Consider the following 19,207-nt stretch of genomic DNA (forward strand, 5'->3'; position numbering starts at 1 on the left):
TATTATCGACAGTTATCGGAGCAAGTAGTTTTCTAATAAACTATGCAAAAAGTAATTTGATGATTGTATGATAGTGTTTTCCACGATATAGTAATTAGGAGATATGGAAAAAAAAATCACACAGATGGGGGGGGGGGGGGTGCTGGTGTAATTGTTACCCTTAAGACAGTGGTGGGATTCAGCCGGTTCACACCGGTTCTGTGGAACCTGTTACTAACATTTAACAAGTTCACAGAACCGGTGTGCAAGCCGGAGAACCAGGCGGCAATTTGAAATTCCCCGCCCCTGTGCTCAGCTGGCTTCTCCAATTCAGCGCGCTCAGCAACATCTCCTCCCCAGCCAGAGTCCCGCCCCCACTCCCGAGTCGGCTGCCGCGCAAATGATGCATACACACAGGTGCTGCTGTACAGGAGCCCTATGAGAGCCGGAGGACACAGCAGACTTGTCTGCAAGGCCAGCCCCTCCTCCCCCCTGTCATACACAGGTCGCCCTCGGAGTCGGAGATATGCTGCTGATCAGCCATCCGTGCTGCTGCTGGAGGGAGCCCAGATGACCGAGGATGAGTGCACTGCAGCTTGGGAATGGTGAGTGAGATGACCCCATATTCTCCTCACTCCATCCCATCCCCCACCCCACTCTATCTCCCTTGGGAACAGGGACCCCTTCTTTCCTGGGAACAGGGACCCCCTTCTCCGTTGGGGACAGGGATTCCTTCTCCCCTGGGGACAGGGACTCCTTCTTTTCTGGGGACTGGGACCCCTTCTCCCCTGGGAACAGGGACCCCTTCTCCCCTGGAAACAGGGACTCCTTTTTTGGGGACAGGGACCCCTTCTCCCCTGGGAACAGGGACTCCTTCTCCCCTGGGAATAGGCACTCCTTCTCCCCTGGGAACAGAGACCCCTTCTCCCCTCTGGGACAGGGACCCCTTCTCTCCTGGGGGACAGGTACCCCTTCTCCCCTGGGGGACAGGAACCCCTTCTCCCCTTAAGGCTTCTCCATGGCTATCTCCTACCAGGAACTCTTTCCCTACAGGGAGTTCCGGGGGCCCTACTGCTGCCCTACAGGGATGATGAGACCCCTGAGGGTGTGAAACTCACACAAATCAATTTTTTTCATCATTTTAAGCCAATTTTTTCTGCTACATATTTTTGGTAAAAAAAAAAAAAAAATCGCAATAAGCGTATTTTGATTGGTTTGTGCAAAAGTTATCGCATTTACAAACTACTGGAAAGATTTATGTCATTTTTGAATATTTATTACTAGTAATGGCGGCGATCTGCGATTTTTAGCAAGACTGCAACATTGCGGCGGACAGATTGGACCCCTAACTGACATTAGATAAAAAAAATTACACCATGCTTGAAAGTCGGAACTGGTTACTAAAGTTTTTGAATCCCACCACTGCCTTAAGAATAGAGAACAAGCACCAACCCATAGCAGGAAAGCATTATACATTGGTTCTCTACAACTGTATGATATCTTACAAAACAGAATTAAAAGGATCATGATGTGTAATAGCTATAATCGCAAGCCAGGCATTACTCAGTGTACCATTGTCTGTATTCCATCTCATACCTTGCAGTATGCTTCAATTGCACTAATGTATACTAATAAATAATACAACATACTAAAATGATCATCAACAACTTTAGCATTTTCCTCTGATGTGAGTGTAAAATGCTCTCAAGGTTTACAGCAAGACTTTGAAATTATAGTGTTTATGGAAACTGCATAGCATACATTATGACTATTTTACAGATAAAATCAATTCCAAGGATGTTTGATGAGCTGTGGTTTCACAACATGACTTTTCCAATATTTATTTTTTTAGTTTACAGCTGAATTTTTTACGTAAGAATGTTGTAAAATTTATGACAAACTCAATTTTAGAGAGTTTTCAGACTTATTTAAAAGGGCGAATACAAGTTAGAAAAATGTAAAGCCTCATTTTTTTGTATATAATGTATTGGTAATATAATGCAAAAGCCCTCTTTTGCTCAGTCCATTGTACAGGTTCAATTTTCTCAGAAAAAAACAGCTGCTCCTTTTCTGGTAAAAAGCAAGTGCCATGTCAACACTGTATCCAAGCCTTTCCACTGTGGGATGCACAGCCAAACTGTGGAGACCAGTCAAAAAACTGCTCAATGTGGTTAAATGGCAATTTTTAAGTGCCTGTTTGATAATTCACATTTTTTTTGTGTGTGTAACAAATAACTTTCCTACATTTTTATCTTTAGTAAAGTGTAGAACCAGATTTGTAGGCAGTCAGCATAGACTTAGTAAATGCCTGTCTTTTACTTTCTGGTGTGTTCAATAAATAATTACTGGTATGGCAAAATTATCAGCAGTTGCTTTGGGTAAGTAGTTAGATAAGTCAGAAAAATTGCAGCAAGCAATAAACTCTGACAGAAATTAATTTTAGAGAGAAAACTAAAAGGTAACATTTTGATATCAAAGAAAAGGGTCACAAAGTAAAAATAAAGCTAAACACATTTTTGTTTAGTTTTGAATAAAGTTTTGAATAAAGCTGTATTTAAACTTGTGTTACTTTTATCTCTGATGACTGGACAGGGGTAAAGAATGACAAATATAACAATCCCACAACAATTTAACCACTTAAGGACTAAGCCTATTTCTGACACATGTTGTTTACAAGTTAAAATCAGTATTTTTTGCTAGAAAATTACTTAGAACCCCAAACACTATATATATATTTTTAGCAAAGACTCTGGAGAATAACATGGCGGTCGTTGCAATATTTTTTGTCACACGGTATTTGCGCAGCAATCTTTCAAACACAATTTTTTTGGAAGAAATAAATTTCACTTCATTTAAAAAAGCTAAACAGTAAAGTTAGTCCAATTGTTTTGTATATTGTGAAAGATGATGTCACGCCGAGTAAATAGATACCTAACCTAAAATCTCCATAGGCAACACTTTAAATATTTTTTAAAGATCACCAGTTTAGAGTTACAGGGGAGGTCTTTTTCTAGAATTATTGCTCTTGCTCTGTCGATCGCGGCGATACCTCACATGTGTCATTTGAACACCATTTTCATTTGCGGACGTGACTTATGTATGCGTTTTTTTCCGTGCGCGAGCTCACGGGGATGTGAGTGCTATACATTTTTTTCTTATTTTTTTTATTAAATGTTTTATTTTTAACACTGTTTAAAAAAATAAATAAATCTGATCACTTTTATTGCTGTCACAAGCAATGTAAACATCCCTTGTGACAGTAATAGGCAGTGACAGGTACTCCTTATGGAGGGATCGGAGGACCCCAAAACCCTCCACTGCACTTTAAAGTATTCAAAATTCCGAAATTGGCATTTTTGAATGCTGACATTTTTTTTAATCGTTGCCATTGGCAGCCAAGTAAATCAGAAGTGACATTGTGACATGATCAGAGACCTGATCGAAGCTGAATCTGGCTTTGTTCGGGACTCCAACCAGCCGGCGGACCTGTCGGCTGGTTGCTGGGGTTTCTTGGAGGGATGGGAGACCGGAACAGAGCCACAGAAGGCGGCTTAAGGGGGGGACGTCCCCTCCCATTCGCTGTAATAAGGTCGAGCGGCTGCTAAGTCACATCGGCTGTTATCTCCTGAAAGCCGACCGCTGGCTCCAAAAAATGGTACAACCCAGTATAACCACTTCTGTTAGCCGACGTACAGGTAGGTTGGTTTGTGGGAAGTGGTTAAAGGCTAACAAATGCACATTTAGCAGGTAAAAAAAAATACATTTATTATATTTTAGAAAGCATTGCACCTGCCATCAGTGGATCACGGGTCCAATGTTAAACTCCTGCAGACACTCCTGACAGCTCTCTGCTCATACCTCCAAATGGTCAGACAGTTACTGAGCTGCAGGAAATGTCAGTGAACTGTAAGGGTGCGGATCAGTGTACTTGTAACTATAACTATAAGCTGTTTGTCGCATTGGCAGCCAGGAATTGTAGTTCATTCAATAACAGATCTCTGAGAATGAATGATGTGTCTGTGTGGGCAGAGTTTGCTCCTTTTTATAAAATGTGAGAAGAATCCCAGCCTGCTATCATGGGGGATGTAGGGGGTTAGTGGGGGTGCTGCATAGTAACATGTCACACGTAACACCCCAAAATATGGGTGTAACATGTAATTTTTTTCGGAAAGGTTAATTTAGTATTTAAGCGCTTCCCCACTTTTATAAAACAAAGGGTTTTCCTGCTGTTGTTATTCCTTTTGGAGAAGTTTCTAGCAATTACTGTCCTTCTGTGAAGTCACATTCAGGGCTGCTTTTAGAAATCATGGGGGCCCCATAGAGCCTACATGACAGGGCCCCCTTCCCCCGTCTGAAAGTGACTGAGGACATAATTTATCAGTCCCTTTCTCTGTAGCCTCAGCTGCAAAAATTAATGAATAGGAAACTGCCTTAGGCTCGCTGCTCATTCACAAACTGAAGCTTAGTAAACACTATGCTTTAGTGATGAATGGACACAGGAGTGATTGGTACTGGTCGCTCACTGTGTTCATTTGGTAAAGAAAGCGGTCAATAAATTACATATTTACTGGCCCCTTTCCCCGCACTCCATCCTGAAACATCCCCGTGTGCCCGCAGCAGCTGCCACCAGGAGAAGAGGGCAGATGGCAGTACTGCGGAGGAAAGGGGCACACATGGGGGTCTGGACAGCAGATGAAAGGGGCGCATGTGCTAGAACCAATGTCCCTGCAGTGCAGCCAGATGGGGAAAGAAGAGAAGCTGGCAGCACTGCAGGGGGAGGCAGGAGAGGATCGGTGTCTGAAATAAGACAGTACAGCAGGACCTTCTGTCCAACAGGTGCCCGGGCCCCTCTTTTGAACTGATGGGGCCCAGGCCCAGTACAGGAGGGCTGGCTGTACTGCCTTATTAGTGGCCCAGGTCACATATCTCCAAGTGGTGTTACAATACAGGGCTGCTGATAGAAATTGCAGGGTCCCATACAGACTACCTAACAGCCCCCCCCCCCCCCAAGAAAACATTAAAGCTATATTTTGATAAAAAAATACAATAAAATCATTATTAGCGGACACAAATACAACATAACTTACATAATTCCTGCCAAATCTAAAAGATGAAACTGAGTAGATAAATATATCTTTGTGTGTGAATGAGGTCTTTAGTCTCATGCATATGGGTGCTGTGGTCTGTACAGTGTGAATCAGTGGTTCATTTAAGTAGCTTGAGCCACCTGGAGCTGTACGAACACAGCTGCAGGTCCTAATTTGACAAGCATGGGGATGAAGGTCTACAGACATTGTGCATTTGGGGACCGCTCACCTGGACACCTGTCCAATTAGGGCCTGTGGCTGTGTTCGTACAGGCGCTGCATCCCCCTAGAATGACAGATTTTTCCAGCCCAAACCCCTCCTTCACACAGCCAGAGTACCTTTGGGAATGAGCCCTTAATTATATTTTTCTAACCTAAAAAACAGATCTCTCCAGTGGTGTGTTCTTACTACTAAGAGGGATTCCATCTTCATCTGGTCTTCTCTCTGGTAACTCCCATGCATGCGTGCGGGTGTCATGGTCACAGCACAGCTCTCTCATTGGATGGTATGTCATCCATTAAAGCGAAGTTCCGACCTCAAATACCCTTTTTAACTAAAAATACCCCTATAATACTAATCCATCGCCCTTTACAGAACCGCTATTCTCATACTTACAAGGTGTAAGGCCGGAACTCCGCTTTAAGTGCGCAGAGCACACCCATATGGAAGAAAAATATATTTCTAATATATTTAGGGAAAAAAAAATTGAAATATATTGAATATGGCCAAAATTGTAGCATTTCAAATATATTTCCAATATATTTTGGAAAAATAAATTAAGAATGTTTTTTTAAAATATATTTTAAATATATTTTTCTTCCATGTGGGCATGCGCTGGTGCTATCACAGGCTGCTATGTTTAGGAGATATTCACTATACCTACAGGTAAACCCTATTATAGGCTTACCGGTAGATACAAGATAAAAAAAGTTTACTACTGCCAGATCAGTTAGTAAATGGTTAAATAGAAGGAGTTTATACATGGATGAAGAGGGAACTGGCAGTTAAGCCTCATACACACGCCACGAATTTCCACCGACCGGTCGTCCGTATTTTGTCCAGAGTGCGTGTCTGTTGGTTGGAATGTGCTCTTGACTGCACACGAATTTTCCCGTATGACAGAATTCTACTTCAGAAGTGATGTCATGTGTTGGATTGCTTTGTATGTGTTCTTTCTCTCTGAGCATGCCTAGTCTTGCTTATAAGATTTTTCCCCATCGAAATCTGTACTAATGAGACGAAAATCAGACGTGTTTTGACGGAGGACAAAAATTGTAATGCCTGCACACCAGGATTTTGTCAGCCGAAAAGTCGGAGTCGGCTGTCAAAAGCACCATACTAACAAGCCGAAAATCGGCAGATCGGTCGTCGGATGAAATTTCCCGGCCGAATTTCTTATCGTGTGAACGGGGCTTTAAGGGGAGAAGAAGCAAAGTTGCATAGGTCAGGAAGCAGTCTGGGGGAGAGAAGTAGGAAGCCCAGCTACATAAAGCACACTAAACTACACTGGGACAAGATAACAGGTAGCTATGGAACCAGTGTAACAGCAAATTCTTCACCCCATCGGAAATCAGCTGATCAGCTGTCACGCTGACAGGAAGACAGAGTAATGGGGGCGAGAGATGAAAAAATATACAGGCTGGGACAAGGAGTATAGGAAGAACTGCAGGGAGAGAAACAAAGTTACAGAGATAACAAACTCAGGAGCAGAGCTAACATTAGAGCCAGGGCTGGGAGAGGGGACCCACACAGGGAGGGGGGGATTAGTGAGGGACAACTGTCTCTTTCTCAGCAGATAAAAGCTGGCAGCTGGAGTGTAGGAAGAACTGCAGGGAGAGAAACAAAGCTACAGAGATAACAAACTCAGGAGCAGAGCTAACATTAGAGCCAGGGCTGGGAGAGGGGACCCACACAGGGAGGGGGGATTAGTGAGGGACAACTGTCTCTTTCTCAGCAGATAAAAGCTGGCAGCAGGCAGAGGGGGAGATATCAGCTTTCAGCTGTTGGAGGAAAATTTCTGTAAATGTCATTCATCACTAATCGCCTCCCTGTGTGGGCCCCCCTGTGTGCTTGAGCCCCCCCTATTAGCGGCCCTGTTACAATACAAATATAAAAGATGTCCCTAAGGTCTGCTATTAATTTTAAGCAAGACCCCAAGGAGAAAAAAAAAGAAAAATAATTGTTGGGATCCCCCAAGTTCCAATTCCTTCGGGTCTTAGATGGATAGATACAGATTTTCAGGAGGAGTCTAATGCAAATATCAAGACAAAAAAGTGGTTTACCCCCAAGAAAGTTTTAACAAATGCTTATCTGAGCCTGCAATTTGACAGGCCAGGAAAGGGGATGGGCAAGGTTGCGACCTTCCTTCCTGAACCATACTAGGCCACATGCCTTCAACATTGGAAGGGTCCTTGCTGGGGGGTTGATGTAAATCCACCATCAATCATGTCATCTAGTAATAAAAAATGCCTGTCTGTTGATGTTGGGTGATGTCACTGACCGTATATGAGCATGACCATATTTGATTAATAAAGTCATAGCATAGGCAGACATCGTGATCAGATTGTGTTGGTGGGTTTTTGTTCCCTTCCTCGGTACAGTGGCCACCGTTTATTGTGATTGATGTGGATCTGCAACAATCTACAACATAATTGATGGTGTATTTACATTGTGGATTTGTTGGGAGGGGGGGTTAATTAAAGGACTTGTCAAAAACTGTGTGTGTTCTTATTTACTCTTCAATGTTTGGTGTATTATTAGTGGTACTATGTACAATTTACATTTTCTGGCTGACCCGTTCTAGTTAAAGGCTTCCAAATTCTGATAAGCTCCCCACTCACAGACCCCCACAATCACAGTGCCAGAGTTGTGGAGAAAAGACCCTTGTGCTCATCAAAATGGGAAAAAGGTACTTTGCCAGGGGTGTTCCCCTTGGCAATGTTCTCTGACCATTTTGGAGATCATGAAGCCTAGTATGGTTCAGGAGTGCCGCACACTCATCCCCTTTTCTTGGCATGCCAGGCTGCATGCTTGGATAAGGGTCTAATGTGAGTTTTTTGAGGGACCCTACACTTTTTTTTATTTTTGTGAGGGTTCCCTCTTAAACTCCATACCAGACTTGAAGAATCATTTTTGTCTGGGGTCCCCAGTTGACATCTATACCAGACCCTTATCCAAGATAAATGTATAGTATAGATAAAGAAAATCCCTAGCTGTTTGCAAACAGAAGTAAAGTGGCTAAAGCCAAGGTTAGGGCATCCTCCAGGCGTGTTATTTGAAGGAGTTTTGCATTCTTAATGTTTTACATTAGGCATACTTAACATTTCTGCTCCATTAAAATCTAATTTTTACTTATTTTTTTACTTTAGTATATGTTCCCTAAGGCAATTCCCAACCCCAATGTAATTTGTTTGATAATCTCATGTCTATTAGCCTAGAAACTGATCTTTAACATTATGCTCCTATTGACTTCAGTGGGGTTCTGATTCAAAAGCCAAACATCCTGAACCACAGAACCTGCCTTCAACAAAACCCAAGTACATTTGGTTCACCCCCAGTAGGTATCTATGCCATTCATATATCACTCAGCTGTGACATACAGCTGACAAAATAAACCATTCCTATGATTATTTGAGTCATAACAGCAGTGGAGGTGTGTACCAGGGAAGTGACTGACAACTGATTTTTTTTCATTGTTATTCACCATCCAGGAGCTTGAGTGAAAGAGAAGATATACTAGATTGGACAGGCTGTTGCTAGAGAGCCCAGACAAAGGAAAATTTGTTTAGAGCACTGTGCTTTTTAAATCTGCACATTCTGGTCCAGAAGTGGATTGAGGACACACTGACTGACCGGTCCTAGGTTAAGCACACCCATTGCAGTGCGATGACAACAGAGCTCAGTTTACATAGCCTTATGCTAGTGGAGGGAGTTGTAAAATGACAGTGAATAGTACTAACTGTAAGCTAACTCCTTCAGCCTGACTGTCTTAGGCCTCATTCACATGGGGTAAATACATATATGCTCTCTGCAGGGCCACAATTTCCCGGCATGGGGATGCACAGGTGTTGCAGGCATCTCCATGCTGGCAGTCCCAGTGTTACACTGACACAGCTGCTGTATCCCAAAATGGCATCACACAGGGTGAGTTCAAGGACCAGCACCCTGCCCAGAGCGTACTATAGAAGAGGTCTCAGTGGGCCAGTCCCATAGATGGAGGGAGCATACCGGAGCAAGGAATAGGGTAAAGGGGGCCCTGAAATAGTATTTTTTTGTAATTCCCAGAGTTTGGGCTTTACATAATGGGTAAAGTACTTTCTCAGAAAGAACAGTTATCCTTGTATACATGTTTTATCTGCAGAAATATGTGTATTTGTTATTTTTTTCTGAAAAGGTGAACTTAGCCTTTAAAATATAGTTATCGCTTCACTGCTTGTCGACCCTCCTGCCATAGTTTAACAGGTCGGCTGTGTCCTGCGAAACAATATGCCAGTACACCACTTCACTGGGCCGCTAGCCCATTCACCACAGGGGAATCTAATCGGCAGGTCCGTCAGCCGCAATTGCCGCCGGGCACCCGTGCCCCCGTGCTGGGCACCCGTGATCGCTCGTAGGTAGGAGACAGAATGGTGGTCTGTCTTTCTAAACAGGGCAGACCACTGTTCTGTCAGTTATGAACACAGGGATTCTGTGTTCCTCTTATTTAGGAACACAGGTCTCTGTGTTCATGCAGCAAGCCCACCCCCCCACCCCAACAGTTAGAAAGCACACCCTAGGGACACATTTAACCCTTTGATTGCCCCTGGTGTTAACCCCTTCTCTGCCAGTGTCATTAGTACAGTAACTTTTAGCACTGATTACTGTAGTAATGTCACTGGTCCCCCCAAAAAGTGTCAAAAATGGCAGTTAGGTGTCTGATCTGTCCGCCGCAATGTCAGAAACCCACTAAAAATCGCTGATCGCCACCAATACTGGTAAAAAATAAATAAATAAAGATGACATAAATCTTTCCCCTAGTTTGTAGACACAATAACTTTTGCGCAAACCAATCAATATACACTTATTGGGATTTTTTTATGCCAAAAATTTGTAACAGATTACAAATTGGCCTAAAATGATGAAAAAATTTAATTTTTAATTTTTTTTTATTGGGAATGTTATATAGCAGAAAGCAAAAAATATTGTTTTTTTTTTTTGTTGAGAATTGTCGCTTTTTATTTATAGCGCAAAAAAAAAAAAAAAAATCAGGTCTCAGAGAGGTGATTTAATACCACCAAAATAAAGTTCTATTTGTGGGAAAAAGGGATATCAATTTTATTAGGGTACAAAGTCACACGACTGCGCAATTGTCAGTTAAAGTAACGCAGTGCTGTGTCGCAAAAAATGGTTTGGTTTATTAAGGGGGTAAATTGTTCCGGTCCGGAAGTGGTTAAACATGATAAAGAGGTAGTTGAAAAGCCCTATAAGATAGCAAACCTAACAATTCTGTGAACAGATTATGCAAGTCATTAAACAACACCAAGCAAATACAGCAATATTGTGACATGCCTTTCAAGTTACTCCCTACATCCACTTGGAATTTATGACAGTGTCATCACATTCGGTATCTGCGGCACATGCAACAGCTGTAACAAGCACTGGAAGTCTCGGAAAAAGAAGAGTTCATGTCATTAACCCAGAAAATACAGTATGATCTCTCTGTTAACCACCACATTCTCAAGCATGGTTGCATGTGATATTATGTTCTCTAGTTTTAAAATAATATGCAAATATACAGTAAGATACTGGGTGAGAATTTAGTTGATGTCTAAGCAATTCAGTATCTTTAACAGTGAAGGCCTATTTTCATTGTAAATATAATAAATAAAGAAGTGTCTTCATTACCTAATAAGATCATCTATATTTTCTTCCACAACTGTAGGAGGAACATTAGAGACAATAACTTGCATATCCAGCTGATTAACCACAGAAACCTGAAAATATATAGACAAGAAAATCCATTAGAACTTGAAGGTCTTCTATGTTATTAGTATAAAATGTAATAAATGTTTTTGCCTCTCCATAGTAGGCAATATAAACTAATAATTACTAATTTGTGCTGAAAGCTGTAGGAGCTTGGAAGCCTTGATTTTATTTTAGCAAACACAACTGCTGGAAGTGTGAGCTGCTCCATAAACAGTTTCTTTTAAATCTGACCTATTTTGCTTATGTTTAGAAAAAATGTAGGTTTCATTTTATGGAACTTTTTTCATATTTAGATCTTTTTCATATTTAGATCTTGCACTACAAGAAAAAGCACACACTGTTTATACAGCTAGGGATTTTCTTTATCGATACTGAAGACATATATTTATTAATGTGTATACATTTTTCACTTAAGCCACAACTATTGCAAACCTGAATGCTCTTAAACCTCAGGCCATAGAAGACATAATAGTGCAATGAAGAGAGTTCAGCTGTGAAGGATGTAGTGCATTTTAATGTGTTAAGAAAGGTCAGCCCAGGTCACTTTTTTTCTGCATTTTAGAACATGAATTCAAATTACAGTTAACTTTTGTTTTATCTAGTTCTTTCCAATCGCAACTTTGGGTTACACAACACCCTGTGCAAAATGTTTGTGTGGTGCCCCTATTACTATAAATAACAATATACATTTTTAAATATATACAATCAGAATATAGGGACAAGGTTAGGTGTAATTTCAATAGCCATCTTAACAGCACCATTCTTTGCTTCATGCAACTTATTCAAACATAAGCTCCTAGTTTTTTGACAAGGAATAATGGATCAATAGAAAATTCACTTGCAAAGTAAAAATCCTTTTTGCCTTTAGTAAATCAACCCCAAAGCAATGAATTCATTAGCTGTTTATTAAACAGCTCGATCAGTTAGGTTGAGGTTATATGAATATGTTGTCATGTAGCACTTTGCTTTGTAAAATTAACGACTTGTTTACCCTCTGATAAATGACATCAATTTAGCATAGATTTAAGGGAGGATTACTTTCCTTGCTTTAAGTTCATAGGTCTTATCTACTCCTGGACATTTTTATGGATACTCATACGATACCATCCATATTGTATTGAAAGTTAACCTACATTTGCAGTAAGACACGTTTTTTTTAAAAGATAGGTCTTTCAGCTTAAAGTGAGCCTGTTGATTTCCTGAAGAAAATTAAATAAAAGCACTCTGCAAAAAAAAAAAAATATTTACTTTTCTGGGATTGTGCACTGGTGAAATTTTTCACTCTTGCAATCTTCTGGGTGTGAGATACATGTCCCCTGAGGTCTGTTGTGGTTTTGCCCACTTACTACTTTATCAGTAACGAAGTATGAAATATTAATACTATATTCTTTTTCTCCTTTTACAAGGAACTGTGCTAAGGAAGCAAACAAGGTTGTGTTAAAGAAAATCAAATAAAGTTGGAGGATGAGTATTAATTGAAAAGAACTTGGGTATCATTAGCTAACATACATTATTCAATATCTTTCTAGTGTAAGCTTGTAAATAAAAAAAAAAATGGATTTGGCTAAAATAAATGGACCGATTGGTACTGCATAGTTTTATAAAAAAATATAAAAATACATTAGCAATGTGAAAATGTTTTGTTGTGCATATTTGAAAAACTGTAGCCTGTACTATCAATATGATTTTTCTTTCCTGATTTGTTTGTGGAAAGCCCCTGGATGCCAAAAAAATATTTAAATTTGAGGAAAAATCTGTTCCTATTTTTCAGATTGTAAAATATACAACAAAATATTTTAAAAGATAAACAACACTTTGTACTTCAGGAGTTACAGAGAGTAACTTTTAAATACATATTTTTCAGCTCTTCTTTAGTCCATCTGAGAGGAAAAAAAGATTGTGTTTGTTTTAAATTCCAAAAAACTATGTCTACTTGCAAGTATGAACACAAGCAATAACATTTAATTTTTAGTCCAAGGGTTTTACTTTGTAAGGAATGACTTCAAACTCTCTCTAGGAAGCTGGACTTCAAGAATGCCAAGCTCAATTCTTTGGAATGGGATCAATAGCTTTGACAAGCCATCCGTACTTAGGTAACACATGATATGCTGTCATGCTAGAAAACAAAATTGCTTTTCAACCTGAAAGCTAAGATATTCTGAAAGCTCAAGACATGAAAAGAATTAATAGGTTTCTTGTCTTGAAAGGCAATATAAGATTTACAAATGGCCACCTAATCCATGCAAGTTTCTGAAATGGAAAAATGTCTGAAACTTGTACTGCCATCCGATTTTCTTTATATTACAGCCTAATACTGGATACTTTTTTTCAAACTCCAGGGACTCATAGAAATGATTACTTGAGGTCAAATCATGCAACAGCTTGAGAAACCCAAGGGCTAAAAAATTTAGAAGTTAATTTGCTTCTAGTAAAATTCAGTTTTGACTTTTTTGATGTATGTAAGATGTAAAAGTGCACCAGAAGTAATTACAAATTAATCATGTTATTCATTGATTTACACTATACATTAGGATAATTATGAATTTGCTTCAGGATGCAAAATCACCTTGTACTTTAATGTTTGGGCTGCCAAAATTATTTTGAAATTACAGCATTAGGGGTTTACATTTGAACCCTGGTATTGTGATTACTATTTCAATTCATTATTTCCATTAGGGCCTCTGTACTTAATTTGTAGTACGCTTTAAATGTATGTCAAATTCAAGGCAGAAAAGTTCCATTGTCTTTGGTTAAGCTGTACACATGGCAATTCAGAGGCTGCAGTTAACCTGCTTTGTGCTGCATTTCTTTGGATGCAGCAAGTCCAGATAAGACACATGTAAACAGCAGGCAAAGCAGCCTAAATGCAATCTTTTCTTGCGAAACACTAGGGTTGATTTACTAAATAGACTGTGCAGTTTGAAAATGCAGTTTACTCATTTTCTTCAAAGCATAGTTAATGTGGTGAAGCTTCACTTTGTAAAGAATACCCAATCAGGTGCAAGGAAAAAAACAAAACAGCATTTTTGTTTGCACATGACTGGATGATGGAAATCAGCAGAGCTTTGTAGCTTTTATCAAGCTCTGGGAAAAATGAGTGCAACTGAACTTGCAAACAGTATAGTCTATTTGCCTTTCATAAATCAACCAAAATGAGTTTTTCATTGCAATGCAGCTGCATACATTTTAATGGCAACTGCAATAGTACACACATCAACATGAACCCCTGAGACCCTGTGCAGTTTTTTCCCTGTACTTGGGACTCCTATAATCATCCCCAATCCTTCTAACGTTATTCTTATTTTTTTTTTTCCTGCGCAGACACCCTGCACCAGATGTATTGTACTCCGGTTAATTTTACTTTGAGTTCCACTATGGCAAACAATTGGCAATCCCTTTAACTAAAAAAGGGCTTGGGCACTTTGTCACTAGGCCATTATTTCTAGCAAAAATATTCCCATTACTGTATATGTGTGTTTGATGTATTTCTTGAAATGTTTTTTACCTGTGAAAGTCTCCCTTGTTTAGACATTCAAAAAGCTTAGAGAATACTACATGCAAGGTTATGTAGGGAGGTGAGAAGAGGGGTGAAGTAGCTGGGCCATCAGGAAATAATTGGACACTCCCAGAAGATACGAGGGCTCTGACATTTAGGGGGAGTTCTAGAGAATTGACTCTTCCCAGAGTATTCAAACATTTAAAAGACACATTGCAAGTGAATAAAAAACATTTAATGTAAAGGAAGTAAGCATTTACAATTATTTTTTTTCTGTGCTTCTACCTGAAAAGGGTCTCTTTGAGCTATTTCCGGTTTGGGGTCTCAGTTACAATTATTTCAAGAAGAACAATGAGCTTACAAAATTAAGTTTTCCCCCCTAACATGCATTTTTTTCTGACAAATAGGACTTTTTATTTGAAGTTGGAGAAAACATTTAGACCCAGAGCAAATACAATTAGACATGTAATCTGTTTTAGATGAACCCTGATTTAGCATATATACCGTATACTGTCATGTGTAACTTTGTGCAGCTCAACACACATATAGGTCTTATTTTGTCATGATAGTAATGAGAAACAAAATTCTGCAATACTGCAAGTGTACTTACAATTACATCTGCCTTGCTGCTTAAACCTCTTCCATAATCATCTGTTGCAACCACTTCAAATTTAAAATAAGACCGTCTCATGTTCTTGAAGAGCATTGCTGTTTTGATGACACCACTGTAGAATTCAATCACAAAACCTTCTTTGCCATCTTTAATGGTTGGTACAATTAGTTTATAGCTGTTACTGCTGTAGTTTCCAGTGTCTTTATCTGTAGTCTGAAATAAGAACAGAATCATACATAAAGGTACTGTTGTTTTTTCTTCAATATAATCCAAAATTATGTTTCCCTTCTTAATTATGCTACCACTTTCTGCAATAAAGGACCAAAAAGAGGTCCTCCAAACCAGCATTTGTAAGTACCTTTGACAGAGAGATGTTCCAGTTCTTTTTTTCCAACTGAAAATACTTGAATAAAGCTGAATATGGGGTTGTTTGCCACATGTAGTTTTTGTCCAGTTTCCTTCCAGAGTACATTCACAATGTGACTGTAAGTGAGTGTTTGATGAGCTCTAAACCCTGCCAAGTGCCTCCAAATGAACCCCAAAAAGTGAAGATTTTTTTTTCCTTAGGGAACATTTTAAAATGTTAATTGTTTTTTAACTTTTCTAAAAAGTTAATTGTTAATTAAATTAAGCTAGCCATGCACAGTCATATTTTTTTTGTTTTGTTTTTCAGCTTGCAATCAAACAGATCCCTCCATCCACATTATACAGCACAGTTAGACAAATCTCTCACTGAGGCTATGGTATTTTTGCAGCTGGCATTAGTTGTCAATACCAGTTGCTGCTGTTCCGCCAACAATTTTCCATCCAGCTCAATTGTTCAATGAAAGGATTTCAGGTGGGTGGGTGGCAATAAGTATTTGCCTGGAATTTCTCATGAAAAATAGCAGAGCATTTTTGTACCTAGGGACTTCTGTGCCTTTAACCTAATAGATATGATACCTAATAGAAAGCAGTGTAAGATAATCTCAGGCATTGCTGCACGTACTGTAAATAAAGAAATGCTCTGAATGGCGGCACACCTTGTGCACTTTAATACATCAAAATATAGCACAAAAAAGGTAAAAATCACAGTGGGGGTAAGAAATTATATTGATGTGTTTCACATTATACTAGTTAATAATAACGGTGACCATTCCTGTATCAGCTGATCATCCAAATTTATATAAACATTGAAACTTGTTATTTCATTAGACACGCATTTTACCTGCTCTGTTAAGGTTTATGAAACAAGTGCTTATGCTAAACCAGATGCAGCAATGATCTGTGCAAGAACTGTGCACATAGATGTACAGTAATGACTGCTTCTGCCTTCCAATCTGTGGGATTTTTAAGTTATGAAGCATTTTTCTCCAGTATAACTGTGGCCTTGTTTAATCAAGAAACTAAAGGATCCACTATAGGTGGAGGTGTCCACTTTTTAGTAAACTCCTCTTCAAAGGGGTAATGCACCAAAAAGCATCACTAAACAAATGTCAATGGCTTCCTCCTCTTTATAAATACAATCTTCAAAAAATAAGTGTCAGGGAAAAACCTTAGTGGAACACTTCAATTTATACATCCAAAAAGATGCTGATGCACCAGATGCTGCTGCAGGGAAATCCACAATCCCTGACCGACTTAATTTGCACCAACACCAAATCTCCTGGAGTTGATGCGGACAATTCACCCTTACTCCTTGTGGAGATTGACCCTGTACCGGACTTCTCTTTATCTGCCGACAATGTGTTCTTTATGCAAGAAGACCTTGGAATCCTCTAACAGCCCATTCACACTGATCCGACTTGGACCGCGACTTGTCAGCCTGACAAGTCGCGGTCCGTCGCGTCCCATAGTGTAGTACAGGAACGGTTCTAATAAGAGTGACACAATTCTCTCCGACTTAGAAAAAGGGTCCTGTACTACTTCAGGGCGACCTGGAGCGACTTGCATAGAAATTCATTTTATGAAGTCCGTGCAAGTCGCGCTGCACGTGACTTCACAGGTCGCCCCGAAGTCGGATCCGACATAGTGTGAACGGAGTCTAATTCGACCATGGCTGTGAAAAAACACATTCTACCCATCCTACAAAACCTTCAAAAATGGACACTGGGGAGTCCAAGGATCAGGATCCCTCCACCAGGGGGGGCATATTTAGAAGGCATTCAGCAATTTATTTCATATGACATGTTATCTTTTTTTTTTTTACTTTTGCAGGAGGATTTGTTTCATCTCTGTTTTTCACCTGAGGCTAGTCGTTTCACTGGAAATATCTAAGGGTTTACAACCACTTTAAAACTGCATGTGGAATCACACAACATTTTGACACCTCATTCCGAAGTCACATAAATTGCCTATCTGTACTTTACTTTTACATAATTGTTCAGCTCACATATAGATAGACATGTGTATCTAAATACAACATTAATACATTTCAGTGAATCCGAATTAAACATTAACAAATGAAACAAAATTAGTTTATTTCATTTGGATTTTGTAAGCACCGAACTGAAACTAATTATTCAAATTTTTTAGATAATAGCTGGCTCCCAGCCACCGCATCCCTGACAACCAAGACTCATCTGCTGTCAGCGAAATTCCCTGCTGACAGCAGAATACAAACAAATAATGCCGACATTAAAATATTAATTTAAAATTCAGCGTGAAAGTCCCCCCTAATCCACACCAGAACCTTATTAACAAGCAAGCCTCCCTAGCCATAACAGACCACATGCCCACAACATGTGGGGGTACTTTGGTGCAGGTGGTGCTCCCCCCAAAAGCACATTGTCCCCATGTTTTTGGAGACAAGGGCCTTTCCCCCACAACCCTTGGTGGTTGTTGGGGTCTGTGGGCAGGGGGCTTATTAGAATCTAGAAGCTCCCTTTAACAAGGCGGTCCCCAGATTCAGCCCCCCTATGTGAATGAATATGATGTACACGGTACCCCTATTCATTCACCAAAAAGTTTAAAAAAAAGAAAAAAGAAAAAGGAATATTGTCCCCCAAAGTAAATTCAGTGTGAATCTTGCTGCCATTGTTATTTCTAAGTGACAATAAAAAGTGCTACTACATTAGATTCTGTCAATACTTCAGGAAATAATCATAAGACTATTTTAATTTACTTAGACACTCAAAGTCAGAAAAAAACAATTTGTATTTTTTTTTTCAACAGAGTATAATTCTGTAAAGTTGGCATAAATGATTTGACCCATGACATTCTTTGCATTTACACTGAATAATTGAGGTTATTTCCTGCTCAAGGGCAAACTAACAGAATTCTGTTCAGAAAAATAACTGCATTTATCTTTGTTTGAATACATCTATTAATTCCAAAACACAGTGCAGCTGGTAGTCCTTAAGGAAATTTAATGTTACGCAAAGACAGAAAAACAAGTGTTCTGACATTTTCCTTAAATAGCACTGCATCTCTGTAATAAGTGACATGCCAGTAAACTGTTTATTTATTGAAGGAATAAAGAAAAAATGGAGGAGACTTTTGTGAATATACATATTGTTAATGCTCAAACACTGACTAGTTGTTTGTTGGTGTTTATGGTGGATTGACAATACATTATAATGTCTTTTTGCAGGACTTTTTATTAAACCTGTAAAATGTGAAGTTGGCTGTTTTTTTGTTTTGTTTGTTTTTTACAGCTAATAGGTTAATTGTGCATTATGATTATTATTGTTGAGGTCCTGCAATTAGTCACACACTAGAACGGCTTACAATATTTTGCAAGCCAGTGGCTTTTATGGTGTTACAGCAGGAGACATGTGGATGATTTCATCAAAATGTACTTTCAGTCCAAAATTATGCAATTAAATATTTAATGTGAATATACAAAGGACAGTAAAATGAGATGCCAGACTGGTACTGGTATCAACAAAATATAAAACAAACTCTACAGTCTAAGCAAGAAAAAAGGTTGAGCAGTAATCATGTACATTATACATTTGTTTGCGATTTAATCAAATATATTAGAAATGCATAAAAATACCCAATGTAAATGTTCTTATTATTATAATATTTGAAATAACTTTTGATAATAGAAGCAGAACCACTGAACTGAACTGATAATAGAAGCAG

General features: G+C 39.3%; 1 protein-coding gene across 1 annotated transcript in view; it reads right to left on the reverse strand.

The window, feature by feature from the left end:
* The window catches only part of PCDH15 (protocadherin related 15), a 1,730,880-nt gene that overhangs the window by 142,688 nt on the left and 1,568,985 nt on the right, over positions 1–19,207 (reverse strand). The window contains exons 28-29 of the mRNA XM_082269384.1: positions 15,137–15,352; positions 10,950–11,038 (exon numbers count right to left, since the gene is read on the reverse strand). Coding sequence (XP_082125510.1) covers positions 10,950–11,038; positions 15,137–15,352 — 305 coding nt within the window. The remainder of the gene's footprint in view (positions 1–10,949; positions 11,039–15,136; positions 15,353–19,207) is intronic.

The sequence above is a fragment of the Pelophylax lessonae genome, assembly GCF_965119305.1.
Source record: "Pelophylax lessonae genome assembly, chromosome: 9".
Lineage (NCBI taxonomy): Eukaryota > Metazoa > Chordata > Amphibia > Anura > Ranidae > Pelophylax > Pelophylax lessonae.